Below are 19,990 nucleotides of genomic sequence, written 5' to 3'. Positions count from 1 at the left end.
GCAGTCATTGAACTGGCAGGGTATCGTTGTGCCTCGTGGCTCCATTGTCAGGCATCTTGGCTACCCCTTGGGCGTTGATGTTCCCCCAAAGCAGCTTCTACAGTGGACTTCTCAGAAACTGGCGGCTAAGTTCCTGTATTGGAAGTCTCAGGCTTGGCCATTCCATGTTCGCCTCAAAGTAGCCCAGACAATTATGTTGCCGATGCTCACATATTTCTTGCCCTTGCTGCCCTGGACTACTACTACTCTGAATGCTCTGACTCAGTTTATTCGTTTTATGTTATGGAAGAAAGATTCCTTGCATGCAGGCATTTCCTGGATTTCTTGGTCGCATGCGTGCACCCCCAAACGCATGGGTGGAGGAGCTATTTTGGATGCCCAAACTCACATGTTGGCCCTCCGTTGGTCTCTTTTCCTCGCCATGTGCTCAAATCATCATCCGTGGGTCGTTATAGCCCATTATTTCCTTGAGGAGCATGGGCTTCGGCATGGCAATACCCAAATCCAGAGTTCGTGGTGGCATGTTCTTAATGCCGATTCCCGATTCTCTTGTTCCTCTTCATCACTGCTTGCCCATTTGGTATGTTCGTGGAAACTGGTCCTCCGGAAGGCTCAGTGGCATCCGGCGAAGGATCGCTTAGCTGCTAATTCTTTTCAACTGGAATTGCTGGCAGTCTCGCGGTTACTTTCATGGGAAGGTAAACAAGAGCTTCGACCACAATTCAACCGTATGGCACGTTTGGGCTTAACTTCAGTCGCGGATACCACCCTTGCCAGTCGCAATGTGTTAATATCATTTTGTACAGCCAGGAGGATCTTTAGGATCCCTCGTGGATACAGGCATTTATGGGAACAGCTTTTGATGGTGCTCCAGAGCAGACAACCCTTTCCTGCCCTTGCTTCGGATCGTCCTTGGCAGGATTGGGACTTTGAAGGGCGGCTGAGTTTCGGCAAAGCTTCCGCTAACCAGGTCTATCATCTTCTGATTAAAGATCATCACTGGCTAGTCACTAAAGCTAATGCTCTATGGGGATTGCGTAAATCCCAGTCATGGTGGAGGGCAACTGTGATGGAAGGGTGGCTGAACAAGACACCCTTCAAATATAAGGTCTTTCTTTGGAGGGTGATGATTGGGGGTCTTCCGCTTGCTTCGGCTCTTTCCAAGCAACGAATATCCAATGGCAAGTGTTTCTTTTGCACCACCAGTGTCGAATCTGCCCGTCACCGATTTATTTCTTGCCCTATCGCTAAGAAAATATGGTCGTTCTTGTCAGCCGTTTGGAGAGCGGTGGTTGGTTTCTCGCTAAGGCCCTTTGATTGGGTCTTTGTGCAGCCCAAATACCCAACACCGGCATAGCCACATATGAAGCTCGTGTTTCACTTTCTTCGATATTGGGGCTATTGGCATAACTGGACCATTCGGAATGCTTTCCTTTTTGATTCCGCCTGTAATGTTCAGCAGCATATTGCTAGGCTTAAGGGTCTCTTGTATTGGCAGATAGATCTTCTTCAGCATTCTGACTTACTTTCCCGGGAGGACTTGCGTCCCTGGCATATGGCAATTTCCTCCACATCTTTGCCATGACCTTGTAACTCTTAGAACTAGAACCGTTTCACATGATGGCTTAGTGCCATTATGTATCTTGTAATCAAGTAAACTTGTACTTTTTTCGTAATTAATACAATTACCTTTTACGAAAAAAAAAAAGAGAGAGAGAGAGAGTGAGTCTTCGGTGTCTCGTGATAATGGCTCTAATCTGATTGTGGTGTCACCTCCTTGGACGTGGTCCTAGTAGATGGGGTCATCGTGCTCGACAAAGGGAAATGGCTCTATCCAATGTGACTCCATGGCGTGGCTTGGCGGGGTGGCTCTGTCTCTGCTGGGCTGGTAGTGTCAGTAGGGTCGGCTCTATAGTAGAAGTCTGTCACTGCTCTCTGTGTGTGTCCCTTTGGATAAGCTAGCCTCCTATCTCGCAGTAGTGTAGTTTGGTGCCTCTCGAGCACGTGACGAACGGGTCCAAATCCATCACGGAAGAGGCAGTGGTACCGTCCTTGTATGTCATAGTATACTGTGCATCTACATATATAGTGCTCCTATGTCTCAGGCTCTCGACCACAAGATGGCAAGTCCTATCCTTTGCTAGGTTATTTGTCCATCTACCTATCTCCATCTGAAGCCTATGTGAGGAGGTGTGAATCTGTCCGATAGCAACCCATATGCTATGGGAGAGATGGGTGTCCATATATGCTGGCCGAATAGTTAAACCATCATCAGAGAGAGACAAGAAATGACTCCTGTAGAACCCATCATCGATCCTAGAGGGAGTGGTGGATGGTGGATCCATGTCCTTGCTGTCTCAATCCTCAAGATATCAGCTCTGATTGGCTGAGACAAAGTGTAGGGCAGTCAAGGCTATAATCCAAAGGTGGAAGACGGTCAATATCCAAACTATGTAGGCTCATCCAAATAGCCATCTGTGAAAACCAACAGTTCTTCTCGCTCCTGTTGCTAGTTATCTAGATGAGGTTAGTGCCAATCTAGAGTATCTATGGTGTGGAAGTTCCCATAGTCTGTGCCAAAAGGTCACTTCCCTGAAGAGTGCCTCCGTAACTATAGGTGTTGCCCCTAGCTTTGCTCTGACAATGGGATGGGGGGTGGAGGGCTTACTCCTAATCATGTGTGCTATCATCATGATCAATGGCCTTTCCATGCTATCCTAACTATCATAATAATCCCTCTCTACTCCAATCTGATCAGTGAGTGGGCTAAGACGCCTATGGTACAAGCTGCAACCCCATACCTCTCCTCCATATAGTAATGTAGGTGTAACTAGGGTGTCAAACAACCAGAGTTTGGTGCAGGGCTCCTGGAACTCTATGTGAGCACATTGGCTCTCGAGTGCCCCTAGTGCTACATATCCACGTACCAGACGTGCCTCTGATGCCCCTCTCAATGAAAAATGTGGGCCAGAGAAGGTGACTCCCAAATAGACATATTCCCTCACATGCTCCAGTATGTCTCCTCCAAATGTGAACTGGTACATAGATCTAGTCACCCATGCTGCTGAAGTATTGAAAACCATGGTTTTGGTCTTCCCAAGGTTCACTGTGAGGTCTTTATCTCTACAGAAGATGTGCAAAGCATCTAGATGGCATTGCAATCCCTCCGGTGAATCTAAAATGAGAACAATATCATCTGCATACAGTAATATCGGTATTAGCACCCGTATCATGCTCGCTCCAGCTCCTCCTCCTCGGTCTATGTAACCAATATAGATCCATATATATTGGCCAAAGTATGACCGATCGTAATAGTTTATAGTTGCTAGGAATCAGGGGATCACGAATTTTAAGTAGCAGAATTATAGTATTGTCTGGGGAAACCTTCACATACTACTCTATTGAACATATGTGCTAATATAGGTGCTAATATATCACAAGCATGTGAGAAATGTTCTGCTACTAGTCCATCCTCATCCTGTGCCCTCCCATTTTGTAATCTATAAATTGCATCCCTAACCATTTTCCATGTGAAGAAAGACCATTGTGTTGGCCTACAAGCTTGTGGGGGCTACATAGGTGGCTGTCCTGGCAGGTCATACAGTTCTCTCCCATAGTCAAGCCAAGCATCTGGTGATGTAATCTGTATGGGGAGCTATCTTTCATGAAACATCTTCCATGCGCTCTTGCTATCCCGCCCCAAAAATAGCTGATATATCTCTGCTTCTGCTTTCGCTTAGTCTCGTTTCTTCTTCCGCACAAGGCGTTTGAAGAACGCCTTTGCTTGGCGATATGTCTGAGTACCTAGCTCCACTTCTCTCTGTAAGCGAGCTTGGATGACTCTACACTCATCACCATACCAACTATTTTGGGGAGCGGTAGATCGTGTGGGTGCAAGGTGTGTGGGAATGCATACACGGCTGATCCATGTATTGCCTCTGCTAAATCCCTCGTGCATTCTTCTAACGATCTACTCAAGTCCAATGTATGTAAGCTGGTCTGTAGAGAACCACTGTAGATGTGTGAGGTGTCTTCTGTAATGTAGTATTTGGGATGTTTAGGGAGGCATGGTGTTTCATGTTTCATATGTACACAAGAGAGTATGAATCTCAAAATATCATGATCTGCTGCTATGCCAATTGGTCTCTTAGATATCTTAAAGTTTTGGATGTCTGGTATCACTGCTAGTGAGCCTATCAAGTAGTCCACAGTACTTGCCCCTCCTTTGTGATTCCAACATGTCAAATTGTCACATCTTGGCCATTGTGGCATACCATTAAAGATGGCTAGTCTATATGCACTTCCCAAAGTCAATAGGTGTGTCCCATAGGTACTCACTTCTTTATCATGGGCTCTCCTGCATAGGCCTATTTCATCTATGTCGATCTCTTTGAACATGGCATTATCATGCATATAAAAGGCACTCTGTCTATCTCTAGTGTGTGCATTGAAATCTCCTACTAATAATATGTCCCCAATGCTAGCATATCTCATGATATTCTCATAAAGTACATCAAAGGAAGATCCATCTCGTGTTGTATAGGTAGAATTTACAGGAGGAAAGTAGCATATTGCGATAAATATATCCCGTGGTCTTCCTCCATATATCCTAATTCATAAATATCGTGCATCATCATCTCTTTTCATTACTTGCACTATCCCTTTGAGGTCTTCTTGGTATAGTATGGCCACACCTCCAGAAACCCTAGTGCTTGCTAGTTTTCTAGTTGCTAGACAAAATGCACTTTCCCATATGTATCCTTGCATGTCTAGTAGTCGGCTACCTTTACATTGGTGAGTTTCTATGTACATTGCTATATCTATGTTTCGGAAGCTATCTTCAAAGTAACCAGCATCCAAGCATAGGGCTCCATTACAATTCCATATTGACATCCAAAGTGTCTCATAGGCCTCGTACGGTCATGAAGTACATTCACTCAAGTTTGCATTCATGTCATTCTGAGTACGTTCGTGTCATATCAATCTGATTACATCTGCAATCTCAATACATTGACATCTGGGTCTGTGTCAGTACATTATTGCATACAGTACCCATGCATCAATGCATTCAGTGCATCTCTGCATCACTATAGTGCTAACGACAGGTCTGCCTCTCACACCAGGTACATTCCTGCTCACGACAGGTCTGCTGCACGCCAGAGAGGTGTCTGCATCATGACAAGTCTGCCTCACATCAAAGGGATTCTGCCTCATGACAGGTCTGACATCACAACAGGTCCCTCCCGACAGGTTTGACACCACAACAGGTCTGACATCACGCCAACTCTATCATGGCACAGACGTCACGGCAAGGAGAGAGAGAGAGAGAGAGAGAGAGAGAGAGAGAGAGAGATCACATCAGGGACGTCTGATATCACGCCAGCTCCATCACGGCAGGGACGTCTGACATCACGCCAACTCCATCACGGAAAAGAGAGAGAGAGAGAGAGAGAGAGAGAGAGAGAGAGAGAGAGAGTATATTAATGTATCTAAAAGGCCAATGTGGCCTATGAGACCAATGCAATACATATAATGATGGTGTGTTTCTCATCTAGAACTAGAAAAGATGAAAAACATGCCTATAAGACTGAAAAGTGAAAGTGTCCTGTAAAAAGAAAACATGTCAATGATCTAAAAGTAAAAGTAGAAAAAGGAAACTCTTCATCAATGAGATGCCTCTCCTCTAGAAAGATGTATCTCTACATGGTTGAGGTGTCTCAGCATGTGTCTCTTGTGGCGCTCAATGATGGCTCTAATTTTTCTGTGGTGTGGATGTCTAGGTCTTCATTCAGGTGGACGTGGGCACCTAGACCTGACTGAGTTCCCCTGCTCTATCCAAAGGGACACCTACAGAAGATGAGGTCCAATGGTGTACTCCTGTAGATTGTGTGATAGTAGTAGTGGTATGTGCCATACTCGGTCCTGTAGCAGTGAAAAAGTTAGTGACCGCTTTATGTCTATGTGAGCCGAGTTGTGGGGGCCTCCTACTCCATAGAATAGCTACTCTATGCCTCTGTAGCTCCAAGAGGAAGAAACCCAAGCATCTCTGATCCTCAAACTTCATGATTCGTCTCAAGGGTCCAAAACCTTCTCGAAACAGACTGTGGTATCTACCTCGTATATCATAATATACTGTGCATTGGCAGATGTAGTCTTCCTTTGTCTCTGGCTCTCTGTTCCTTAGTGGGCATATACATTCCTTTGTTTGTATGCCCTTCCATCTGCCTGTCTTAATCCTTAGGTGGTGGGATGAGGTGCGGATCTAACCAATAACTTTGTGCAATCCATGAGGCAGTTGTGTATCCATGTAACTAGGTCGGGTGATGAAACCATCCTCAAATACCCAAAGGAACTGGGTTTGGTAGTGTGCCATCCTTTTGCCATGGGGGGAGGGTCCGGATCCAAGTCTTCTCCATATCTTACCTCAATGTGTCTACTTTGATCACATGGTCACTCGCAATGTGTTCATTTTATGGCTCCTCAAGCATCCAGCATCATGTTACAAAGCTTAAGAGACATCTTCAATGGCAACTTGATTATTCCAATGTTGATATCTTGTCCAAAGATGATTTAGTTTCTTGGCATCAAGTGGTCTCTTCTGTGACCTTGCCTTGACTTTTGTATTTCTTTTGTGACTAATATGCATGCTCTTTACGCGAGAGAGAGAGAAAGAAAGAAATATCTATTAACATCTCTAAAAGGCCAAACTGGCCTATGAGATCATAACTAATACAATTGGCATCATCATCTCTCATCGGAGAAGAAAACAGAATTATGTGTAGGTCTACATGATAAATTGAAATGGAAATGAAGAATATGGAAAACTAAGAAAGTGAAAAGAGTATAGAATATCTCCCTCCGATGTATGGAATCCACCAAGACTTTGCAAGCTACCCCTGACTGACTCAATGTGGTAATCTTGGTCTGTAAAAACAAGCAATCATGACGCGAATATGCCGCATATGAGTATGCCTACGTTTTCGAGCATGTACCCTAGGGCGTCGTGCTTTGCATAACATTGTAGCTCTGTCTACTGTGATGCCACCTAATGATGTCCCTCGATGGCGCCTGTCAGTAGGAGATGTAGTGTCTAAGGTGGCAATGACCGAGGGGTCAGCTATACTGAAAAATTCTGTAACTGCTCTCTGGAGGGGTGAATGTGACTCAGGTTGCTTCCGATCCTGTAACAATGTTGCTCTGTGCCGTTGGAGCTCCAATAAGAAAAGGCCCAAGCATCTCTCGTCCATTACCCATCTCAATGGTCCAAAGCTCTCCTTAAAGAGGCAATGGTAGCAGCCTCAGATATCATAGTATACAGTGCATCTACAAATGTAGTGTTTCTCTGTCTCTGCCTCCCATCCACAAAGCCGGTAGATCCTCTCATTTGCTGCAACACAGCTCCATTGACATGCCTCAATCATCAGCTGATGTGATGAGGTGTGGATCTGTCCAATACCAACTTGAAGCCCGTGAGAAAGTTGAGCATCCATATATCTTGGTCTCACCATGAAACCATCATGGGAAAGCTACAAGAAGTGACATTGGTAGTGTGCCATCTTCATGCCTAATGGGAAAGGGGGCTTGGACCAAGTCCTATTTGTCTCCACTTTAGTGATGTCTACTCTGATCACTCTATTCAACTTTGAACGGTTGAGACTCAAAGTAAGACAATCAAGAGTGTAATCGAACGGTGGCAATTTGTCTATATTCATGCCATGCAAGTTCAGCCACGTGCTCGTGTACATACAAACACTGTCTATCTCCCTTTGCTGCAAGTTGTCTTGAAGACTCTAGAGCTAGCCTAGGGTATCAGTCTTTAGGGAGCTGCCATATCCTCTGGAGGAAGGTGATTGCTTGGAGCAATGCCTCCACTACCATGGGTGCTGCACCCAATTCTACTTGAATGATCTCTTGTGGTACCGAGGCTTTCGCCCTTATCATATGTGCTATCATCATGACCAGCAGTCTCTCAATATGTTCCCAGCCATAAAAATGTTGTGCTTCAAGTCCGTTAAAGTCCATGAGAGGCACCTTTCTAGTATCATAAAGGCTTGGGCCCCAAATGGCTGCTCCATAGAGTAGTATGGACATAAATAAAGTGTCAAAGAGCCACAATTTGGTATGGGGCTCTTGGAACTGTATGTGTGCACACTGCCGCTCTAGAGCGTCCAAAGCTACATATGCCCGTGCAAGCCTAGCCTCTGAAGTCTCCTTCCATGAAAACTGTAGCCCTTTGAAAGGGACCCCAAGGTATACATATTGTCTAACCATTTCCACAGATTGCTGACCGTCATACATAACATGATGCTCCCAATGTGTCACCCAAGCTGCCGAGGTGTTAAAGACCATTTTTAAGTCTTTCCAAGATTAACCTTGAGGCCTTTCTCTTCACAAAACACATGCAATTCATCCAGATGTCGTTGTAGCCCCTCCGGTGAATTAGAGATGAGCACAATATTATTTGCATATAACAAAATTGGTATCAATACCCTAGCCAAGCTGGCTCCCACACCACCCCATCTTTGTATGTAATCTGAAATCTTGTCAATGTACAATCCAAATAGCAAAGGAGAGAGCGGTCAGCCTTGCATTACACCAACCATGCTAAACACTGAGTTTGTTATGCCTCTAGGCACTCATTCTCTACCTATCACTATCTCATACAATTTATCAATACACCACTGCATATCCTGTGGAATCCCAATGATTTGCAACCTCTGCATGAGTCATGCATGTGGTACTGTATCAAAAGCTTTGCGGAAATCCAAGAAACAACAATAGATTTTTTGCCTTCATGATCATCCCTCATCAATCAAGGCCCTTAGTGTGATTATATGGTCTAATGTATTGTAGTGACGGGTTGGGCATGAAGATTGAGACAGACAGTCGTTACGCGCAGTGAGAGACAAAGAGAGTGAGATAGAGCAGAGTTGAGAGTGAGCCTGTTTGTAGGTACAATGACGAGTGAGTACCTTTAGGTTTTTAGATAGATATATATGTGTAAGTACAAGTGCTAAGGGTGTGCTCACATCCGAGCATATTTAAAGGTACGAAGCCTTTATTCCCAACAACCTCCCACCTAAAGGCAATGTGCTTGAAGAGGAGAAAAGAATCAGCTAAGTCTAGGTAGCTGAAATACATATATCTATCCAACTCCCATCATCTGTCGGCAATGAGCAAACCTCTTTGCTAGAAGACCCTTCGTGAGAAGGTCTGCAGGATTATCATCTGCATGCACTTTGACAAGCTCAATGCTCTTGCTGTCAAGTACATCTCTAATGAAGTGGTACTTCACTTGTATGTGCTTTGTCTTTGCATGAAAGACAGGATTCCGTGCTAGCATGATAGTACTCTGATTATCACAATGGAGAATGGGTAACTCTGAGATGCCAAGCTCTCCCACCAGACGTGAAAGCCATAAAACCTCCTTGCATGCCTCAGTGGCAGCCACATACTCTACCTCTGTAGTAGACAATGTAACACACTTTTGTAGCCTGGAGATCCAAAAGACTGCTCCTCCTGTGAAAGTAAACACATACCCAGAAGTAGACTTCCTGCAGCCTGCATGACCAGCATAGTCTGCATCCGTAAAGCTAACAACAGATGCCTTCTACTTTCCAAAGGAGATGCACAACTCCTTTGTGCCTTTGAGATATTTCATAATACCTTTCACTGCATCCCAATGATTCTTGCCAGGGGTTGCCATGTATCTGCTAACCACTCCCACTGCAAAGGCAATGTCATGACATGTAGCAACCATAGCATACATCAAAGTGCCAACAGCTGAAGCATATGGTATCTTGGCCATTTCAGCCTTCTCATCATTAGATGTAGGGATATCCTCTACACTAAGTTTTACATATGGAGGCAATGGAACCCCAATTGTTTTCCCCCCCTCCATATTGAAACGCTGCAAAACTTTGGAGATATACTCCTACTGAGATAGATAGAGTAAGCCTTTCAATCTATCTTTGAGTATTCGCTTGCCAAGAATGTGATTTGCATCACCAAGATCCTTCATGTCAAAGCTGCCATGAAGACTTTGCTTCAATGAATCCAAGGCATGAGTATCCTTGCCAGCAATCAGCATGTCATTAACATACAGAACCAAGATAATCAGGCTGCCATCTGCTGCCTTCTTGGTATACAAGCAGTGATCCACTTGACTTCTATAAAAGCCTTAGGACTGCATGAATGTATCAAACTTATCATACCATTCTCTTGGTGCTTGTTTCAGCCCATACAAACTCCTTTTGTGTTTACATACCATCTTTTCTTTCCCTTGTTCAACAAACCCTTTAGGCTAGTGCATATAGATGTTTTCATGCAGATCACCATGTAAAAATGCAGTGTTTACATCCATCTATATATGAGCTCCATATCCTCAACTGCAACCAAGCCCAAAATGGTTCTCAATGTAGTCACCTTGACTACAGGAGAGAAAATCTCATCAAAGTCAATTCCATGCTCTTGCTTGTACCCTTTTGCAACCAATATTGCTTTGTACTTTGGTGAGGAACCAGAAGTGACCTTCATCTTGTAAACCCATTTGCATGGAAGTGTTTTCTGCCCCTTAGGCAACTGCACCAAGTCCCAAGTGCCATTTTTCTCAAGAGATTCCATCTCTGACAACATGGCTTTATACCATTTCTTGCTGTCCTGTCTGTCCATTGCTTCCTTGAAGCAAGTCAGTTCACTACAGTCTATCAACATGACATAATCAGCCACATTGTGTGCACCAGGAACAAATCTGTCAGATTGTCTAGTAGCCCTAGACTATCTCCTAACCCAATGGTCATTGTTTGCTGGCTGTTCCTGCAAATTTCCATTTTCAACATACTGTCTTGGCATTTCAGCCTGCAAATCAGCATTAACAACTTGCAGTCCTGGCTGTTCTTGCACATGTAGTGGCTCATTATCATGGGCAATAGCTGGCTGATCATTTCCTGCAATTACAGGTTCATTTACTACTTTCCTTTTCTCGGGATCCCACAATTTATACCCCATTTCACCCTTGTCACCATATCCTAGGAAAATGCATTTACAGGACTTTGCCTCAAGTTTGCTGCGTTTTTCTTTACGAATGTGCACAAAAGCCTCGCAACCAAACACTTTCAGATGAGCATGTGAAGGTGGCTTGCTCGACCACGCTTCTTGGGGAAAACCCCCCCCCCCCCCCCAAAGACCTGTTTGGTGACCGATTAATTAAATGAACAGCTATCATAACAGTCTCTATCCAAAAACCATGGGGTAATGTAGCATGAGACATCATCGTACGGACCTTATCCTGTATGATCCAATTCATACGCTCTGCAACTCCATTTTGGGGCGGATTATGAGGGGCACTGAGCTCCCTCTTTATCCCTTTCTTGTCACAAAATGCCTAAAAGGCCTTGGACACATATTCCCCACCATTGTCAAAGCGAAGACACTTAAGTGTCTTGTCTGTCTGATTTTCAGCCAATGCCAAGAATTTTTTGAACTTGTTTAGCACTTCATCCTTGCTACGAATAGGATAAACTCATACCTTCCGTGTAACATCATTGATAAAGGTGACAAAATATTTCTTTCCCCCTAAAGATAATCCCGGCATTTGACATACATCCGAATGTACTAACTCTAGAGGAGAAGATTTCAAAGAAAGAGACTTTTTGTGAGACATTTTTGCATGTTTGCTATAAATGCAATGATCACAATGCTCAAAATCAGCATAACGAAGACAAGGCAAGTAACCCAAATGAGAAAGCACTTTCATTCTTGTTTGACTCATGTGTCCCAACCGGCCATGCCACAAAGAAACGCTTGGCTGCTCGGTCACGGCAACAACATGGTCACGCACACTCGATACATGAAGTGGATACAAAGTATCACTATTGCAACCTTTGACAATAACCCTAGATCCCTTACAGATCTTAGATTTTCCATCACCAAAGGTGGTATGAAAACCATCATCATCTAGCTGCCTTGTGCTAATCAAGCTTTTCTTGAGCTGAGGTACATGCCGTACATGCTGAAGTGTAAAGACAGAGCCATGTTGAAACTGTAATTATACACTGCCACTACTTGAAATGTCACATGCATAGTTGTCCCCAAGATGGACAACACCATGTCGACCCCTTGTATAGGCGGAGAACCACTCACGATGAGGGGTGACATAAAAGGAAACACCTAAATCGAGAATCCAGGTATGCATGTCATCATCCGTATTTGCAAGTAAAGCATGTGCACCAAAGTGTGAAGAGACAAAGAGTACATCACTCCCACTATCACTGTCATGAGTGACTACATTCACCTCTTCAATTTTTACACTGCTCTTCTTAGGCTGACTGTCCTTCTTCTCTTCCTTGCTATCATCTGTATTTTTTCCTTTTCCTTTCTCTTTCTTCCATTTGTAGCAATCACGTTTAAAGTGACCCTTCTTGCCACAATGATGACATTCAACATCTTTGCCACGTGATTTACTGCGTCCCTTGATATCATATTTGCCCTTTTGCTGTGATCTATCCCTAGTATGCAAAGCACTGGAAGACTTACTGGATGCATTGTTCTGCTGATTCATCTCTTCCATAAGTAGAGCACTCTCTAGTAGAGTGCAAAGCAAGAAAGTAGCCTTAAATTCCTCATCAATCATGAACTTCAAGGCAACCAGCTGGCTGAAAATGGAGTTAAACTCACTCAAATGAGTAGACATTGCTGTACCCTCTTTCATATGCAAATCCATAAGCTTTTTCAGCCAATACACTTTGCTTGCAGTACTCTTTTGTGCATACAATTCTTCCAGTCTAGTCCATATAGCATATGCAGAATCCAAACCTTCAATGTTGAACAGCAAGGCATTAGAAATCGATAGCTCTATGGTTGAGCATGCAAGCTCATTTAACTCATCCCAATCGTCTTGTTCCATGTTCGCGGGCTTTGCTCCTTTGGTTTTGATCAGCTTTGCCTACTTCTTTTGCAGCACGATATTATGGCACTACTTTTGCTAAACTTCAAAGTTATGTGCGCCTTCAAGCTTCTTTATGTGCATCAGATTACTGCTATCATTGCTGCCAGCTATGATTTTCAGCCCAAATGTGACCAAAATACAGCAAATGCAGGCCCAAAACTGTCACTCAAGTGACCAAGGTACAAACAAGTACCAATCAGCAATAAATGACCATGCATAAGCACAGATTTCGGATTTGTAATTAAATTTTCACAAGCACCCAACCATGTGCTACAACATTCCACAACTGATTATAGCTGTTTCAAGAGCATATGCATCACATTACATGAGAAATCCCAGATTTTAGCTGCAATTTCTGTTGTACATGTACCCACGAGCATGCAATTTGACACGAACGGTCAAAAGCCCCAAATTTTTTGTGCTCAAAGCATCAACCGCACATCTGCATTTTCTTTGTTATGCATAGAACAAACCAATTTTGCCAAAATAAAGCAATTTCAGCAAAACCCCCAAATTTTACCAAGTGTTTATGTCCAAATTGTGTGGAATTCAATTTGCATGTACATAGAATGACCAAATGTTGCACAGATTTTGCCCAAACTGCAAAATCCCCAAATTGCACAGGGTCCAATGTGCATCAATGTTGAGAAATTGGGTAAATTTCAGCCCAATTTGTGCATATACATGAAAAGCCCCAAATGTCGAAGGCAAGATTTCACAAATTCCTGCAATTTCTGAGACAGATTTGCTTGTCCTGCATCAATTCCCCAAATCTGGGAAAAGCCCCAAATTTCTAGGCCAAGATTGCACGAAAATTGGAAGCTGTGCCTCCACGTGTGAATGCTCGATAGGGAAACTTCAAAAAAGAAGAAATTTTGAAGAAGAAAAAAAACGTTGAATAGCAGGTCAACGGACCCACCATGCAGGTCGCCGCCTGGTACCCGTGTCGTGCCGCGCGCCTAGCTAAAGTCGCCCATTCGTCACTGTTTGACGTTTGGCTGTTGTCTCCCGTCCAAAGTGTTCTTCGTTTGCAGGCTGCGCCCTACCCGCTGCCCGTTGCACGCTCGGTGCCCCACTGGTCCTGTCCCACACTCTCCTCTCTCGAGCCTGGCCCTATCGCCTATGACAAAGTGCTGCCTGATTCAAGCTACAGCTCCCGTCAGTTGCCTATCCGCGACTGGCAACATGACTACTTCTCTTGTACACAAGTCTGCCTTTGACTTGTCTCGCCTACCTACTCGCGAACTAGAACTATCGCCTTGGTAATTGTCTCCTCACCCAATTCACGCTTGACGTCTCGAGAAGTGTGCAAAACCTGATGGCTCTGATACCAGTTTGTAGTGATGGGTTGGGCACGGAGATCGAGACAGACAGTCGTTACGCACAGTGAGAGATAGAGAGAGTGAGATAGAGCAGAGTAGTCGAGAGTGAGTCTGTTTGTAGGTACAATGACGAGTGAGTACCTTCAGGTTTTTAGATAGATATATATGTGTAAGTACAAGTGCTAAGGGTGTGTTCACACTCGAGCACATTTAAAGGCACGAGGCCTTTATTCCCAACATGTATTGTATCCTTGGTGGAAGCCAGCTTGTCCTACAGACTATATCCCCTTTGTTTCAACCCACCAACCCAACTCATGCTCCACAATAGAGGCATATATCTTCGCTAGCATATGACCAATCATAATAGTGTGGTAGTTGTTAGGGACCAATGGATCTCCGCTCTTAAAAATCGGCACTATTGTGTGGTCACACCAACTTGTTGGAAACCCCTCACATACAACTCTATTGAAGATATTTGACAAGATAGGGGCCAATGCATAACATGCATGGGCAAAATGTTATGCCACAAGTCCATCTTGATCATGTGCTCTCCCACTCTTCAACCTCGAAATGCCATACCTCACCATTTTTTCCGTAAAGAATCCATATTGTGTTGGCCTAGAGTTTGATGGACAAGGAATCTGCTCTTGTGATGGAACATCATATAGTGCACTAGCATGTTCATGCCATACCGTAGGTGATGTCAACTGAATAGGGGGTTGTCTACCATGAAATTTCCTCCATGCCTCCTTGTTGTCCCTACTCAAAAAGAGTTGATACATCTTAGACTTTAGTTTGGCTAGATAATCCCTCTTCTTTTTCTGCACAAGATGACGGAAGATATTCTATGCATGCTTATGTGTGCATGTCCCTAGTATAATATCCCTCTATAGGCACGTCCTAGTCTGTTTGCACTCATCATCATACCAAGCATTTTGAGGGGCAGTGCATCTGCGTGGTGCAATAGAGCCCATCTTACATGGGAATGCCTCTCTAGTTGCTGTATGTAAAACCTTCACTAGAGATTTAGTGACATCCTCCAGTGGTTCATGTTGGTCTAGTTGGCTTACGCCATCTCGTACTGCATCACCATAGATGTGTAAAGTTTGCTCTAGAAACTCATAGTTTGGAAATGGATGTACCTATGTGCATGTTTCCTATATTTGACCACATGCTAGGGTGAATTATAGGATTGCATGGTCAGCTGCTAGACCGATCGACTTGTCAGATATCTCAAATTGCTTAATTTCTGGAATTAACATTGGCAAGCCCATTACATAGTCCACAATGTTGGCTCCCTTTTCGCTACTCCAAAAAGTCAAAGCATCCGCTCTAGGCCATCTCGATAAGCCATTAAATATAGCCAATCCATGAGTACTTCCTAATGCTAGCAAATGGGATCCATATGTTGTCATCTCCTTATCTTGAGATTTCCTGTTCGTCCCATGCCAACTCCTTAAATATCTCATGTTCAGTATCATAAAAGGCTGACTGCTCCCTATTCTAGCATTAAAGTCTTCCATTAGTAGTATGTCCCCGATGCTTGCATACCTCATAATGTCCTCATGTAGTACTTCAAATGGTGATCCCTCCCCAAGGGCAAATATTGAATAGGCAGGTCGGAAGTAACATACTGCAACATATAGATCCCTTAGGTGCCCTATCCTTAGCCTTACCCACATATATCTAGCCTGCACATCTCGTGACACCACACGAATCATGTCTTGGAGGCTCTCATGATAAAGAATAGCCACCCCACTCGACCCTCTGGTTCCCCTTGGCCTACGAGGTTGAGGCCTGTAAACACTCTCCCATTTGTATCCCACAACATCTGGTAATCTAGAACTTATACATTGATGTCTCCATGTATACATAGCTATGTCTATCCCATGGAAAGTATCCTCAAAATACCTTGCATCAAGTCTCATTGAGCCATTACAATTTCAAAGGGACATCCTTAACGTCTCATAGGCTGCATACTGTCATTGTGACCTTTGTTCTGCTATGATTACTCTACCATCTCTGTACACAGCATACTTGCCTTCTTTACGTGCCTTCAACACTGTTATATACTAGAACCTTGTTATGTGTGGTAGTCCACTCTCTAATATACTCCTATAAGAACCTTGTTATGTGTGGTAGTCCACTCTCTAGTCTCTAGTATATACTCCTATAAGAAAGATCATAGCCCTATCACTTATTTGTTAAGATTTTAAAAGAGAATAAAAGGAAAAGTACACAAATACAATGACAAAATGAAAGCACAAAGCAAAACGACTTGTTTATTCATGAAAGATGGGTACCCTTTTATAGACTTACAACAAGATGGATTAGGGTTTCCTAAAGAGAGAAGGTTTGGTGGCTAAAGTGCATTCACACAATGCAATGTGGATGTAGGGAGACTGTCCTTTTATTGACAGGTACAAACCATGTGATAAAATAAATTAGGCTAGGCAGTGTGTGCCTCTTGTGCAACCTCCAAAGGACATCACACATTGAAGGCCCAACTTGGGAGTGCACGTGTTTTAGTAATAGTTTGTTATGTTTCTGAATATGTAACACTTTTGTTGCTGCAGGATTTCCTTCACATGAAAGCTGGACTTTTATGACAATGATTTTTTTTTTGTGATTATTGTCATGTGAAGGTTTGTTCAAGATCCAGAGAAATTGTTGTATCCAAATACTGTTTATTCCAATTTTCAAGACAAGAATTTGAAGCATATTGAGAGTGAAAATGGCTTACAAACTCCTTTTGTGGCGAAGCAGAATATGTTTCGGGAAGCGTTACTGAAATGTGAGTTGTACAGAATACTCTCCTGTTAATGTAGTTCTACCACTTGGATTAAAAATATGACAAATGATTTGATGCTATAGAACCTGGATATCATGCTTTCACAGCTGGTTTAGACCTTTTTCATCGATACGAGGCAATGCAACAGGATCCTTCCAAGGTGAACAAGCCAAGTTAGATTGGACATGCATTCTAATATGATGAGGTTGACTATTGCTAAACAGTCATATTTTTGTTTTCTAGAAAATACCTGGTGCGTTGCAGTTTTACATGCTGGAGGAGGAAAAACTTTATGAGAATCAAGGTTTTGATGAGGAAAATATTTTTGAAGAAGGTATGGAAGTGACTGTAAGCTGCCTTACAATCACAACACTTGGTAAAGAAATTTCAAATTATGAATCCAGAATAGCATGTGTACACTAATCATAAATGCAGCAGATATATTATAGAGCAGATTAGTGGTTTGGGATGGGGTGTAAAAATATAAATTTCCACTGTTGAGAGATAGATTCATAGACCTTATGGTGCCAGCAAGTAGCTGGGAAGGGAATGTGCTAGGACTCAAGCCTGTTTCCTGACTGAAGACAACAAAATTTTTCCTTTAGAGCTCAGAATCAATTCGTACTTGAACCATTACATAGTATGAAGTGATCCTGGCTTCACCACTCGCATAGGGACAAATTGTCCCTTTACACCAGAGATCATTCCATATGTCAAGCTATCAAATAATCCTGCTCCATAAAGAAGACATGATTATCTTGAAAAAATACCACATCAACAAACAGCATACCTCTTTTGACTGGCTGATTTTTGGATTATGCAGAGATGTAATTAGGAAGATTAGGGACAGTTGTAGTCTTCAGTTCTTGAGTCCTTGGTCTTTATGCTGATGGTGGGCACCCTTCAACTTAACCCTTCTACAGTTGTAGTTTTCAGTTCCTGAGTCCTTCGTCTTTATGCTGTGCACCCTTCAACTTAACCTGCTCATGTAAAATGATAATACTGGGTCAAGCAACCTCTCTATGCCTTCTTTTTGGTTATTAATCAATTACCCATTACCTATTTTTTTTTCAACTTTCCATTGTTGAGAGATTTATTTATATTCATGAGGTACTAGCAAGTAATCTGGAAGAGAATGTACTAAGCAGTTAAGCTTATCAATTTCTCTGTTCAAGTGCTACACCACCTTACTTGTGGGCTTGAGAGTGTGTGAGAGGGTTTGTGCTACATGAAACTCTTATCCACAAATGGTCTGAAAGGCTTGTGTCCATGTGCATGGGAGGGAGTGGAATGGGAAAAAAAAGGAGGGTAGCAAAGTCTGCTTTATTAAAGTAGTGAATATAGTAGTGTTCTTTTTTTGTGATGTAACAGGTTTTTTATATTGTCTAACAGTGCAAATAGTATTTCAACTGTCCACTGATCGTTTTATCAAATTCAAGATTGTTTTAGTTCCTCTGTTTGAAGAAGCATGTTATGTTGGAGGAAGGGATGGAGGGGAAGTTCCTCTGTTTGGTGGGAGTGAGCATGGCTGGGTGGCCCATTGTGTGGAACAAGGAAAGCAGGGTAGCTAGGTGGCAGGGGATGTGGGACAAGAAGAAAGCAAGGAGGGAGGTGGACAACATGGTGGGGGAGAGAACTGGGGGTGAATCGGTGAGGGAAGGGCAAGAGGTAGAGAGAGAGATGAAGATGAAACAAGGGGAGGGTGGGTAGGAGGCAGAGAGGATTCAGGAGGGCATATGGAATGACCCATTTTATGGTTGAATTTCAGGGGCCAAGAAAGAATGCCTATCCAATGGCTTCTCACAGCAAAGTTTGTGCAGTGGCCCTGGTGGTCTTAAACATGGTATTTTGGACAATTCTCCATTTTCATACTCAGCAACACTGACCTCCACGAATGATACAGAATTTGAGTTGTGGGACAAATTCTGTTGGTCAAGTGAAATGGTGCAAAAAATATCTGGATCTAAATCAGTAGGTCCAGCAGAAGATAAGAACAAAACTTGTGACAGGTTTACAAATCATCACATTCAGAATAATTTTGGTCAAAACAACAAATTTACGAAAGGTGATGAAGAACCTATCAGAGAACCTTTATGTGATGTTATGGTGAACACTTCTGTGTGGTCGACCTCAATGTTAACATTGAAGGACCATGAGGCATCTATATTCATTCCCCAGTCTTCCTTGCTTGGCACAAATATAACTGTTCCTCGAATCAATCTCAAAATTGACAGTGCCAATACAACTATCAATGAAACCAATGGGGACAGCTCTATATGTGTGAATGCAGTGCTGGACGATTATACCATGATACCATCTTTTCCTAAATGTGCTGATGAGAAGCAGACTTATTCTCTCTCCATAACTGAAGGTGGGGCAGAAGATTGGGAAGGTCCCGAAATCTCGTCTCAAAGGAAAACATTGGTTTTGGATGAACTTATCACGGATGCAGTAATGGTTGAATGCCAGATGCGTCAAGAAGCTTTTGGACACTATGATCTTGAGCCTTTGTCTAAGGCATTGTTGACACGTATCTTTACTTTATATGAGAAAATGAATGTCCAAAAGTTCAGCCTCAAGGACCTTGTTGATGCGTGTCACCATGGTGGGTTGAAAGCTAGATTGATTTAGTTGATTTAATTAAACCCAAGGTGTTTTATGGCTGCTCAAAGAAGCGATGAAGTAAAAATTCCTTACTGGTTTGTTTGCCCTCAATGGTTGTTTTTGTTTTTGTTAAGTTTCATCTAAGCTCATTTGTGGTAGTTTGCACACATTGGTCCTGTGCCTCAATTAAATCAATCTGTCATTTGTCTCCCATAAAGCAACTTTGGAAAGAACCTTACAAGGTCTTGCTTAATGGAAACTTTGTTTCCAATGATATGAAGCTGCAGTTTTCTGTTTCTTCTGGTTACTGTGTAGAGGAGAAATCGT

At 43.0% G+C, this 19,990-nt stretch overlaps 1 protein-coding gene across 1 annotated transcript in view; it reads left to right on the top strand.

Annotated features, from left to right (window-relative positions):
• LOC148024691 (uncharacterized) overlaps window positions 1-19,990 on the top strand; it is a 253,797-nt gene that overhangs the window by 194,906 nt on the left and 38,901 nt on the right. The window contains exons 14-17 of the mRNA XM_087694347.1: window positions 16,914-17,062; window positions 17,167-17,219; window positions 17,303-17,393; window positions 18,828-19,664. Of these exons, the coding sequence (XP_087550473.1) occupies window positions 16,914-17,062; window positions 17,167-17,219; window positions 17,303-17,393; window positions 18,828-19,664 (1,130 nt within the window). The remainder of the gene's footprint in view (window positions 1-16,913; window positions 17,063-17,166; window positions 17,220-17,302; window positions 17,394-18,827; window positions 19,665-19,990) is intronic.

Source organism: Lygodium microphyllum, chromosome 15, assembly GCF_053477565.2.
Source record: "Lygodium microphyllum isolate KBCC chromosome 15, Lygodium_microphyllum_v1.1.10, whole genome shotgun sequence".
Taxonomy (NCBI): domain Eukaryota; kingdom Viridiplantae; phylum Streptophyta; class Polypodiopsida; order Schizaeales; family Lygodiaceae; genus Lygodium; species Lygodium microphyllum.
This window is presented reverse-complemented; position numbering and strand designations above follow the sequence as displayed.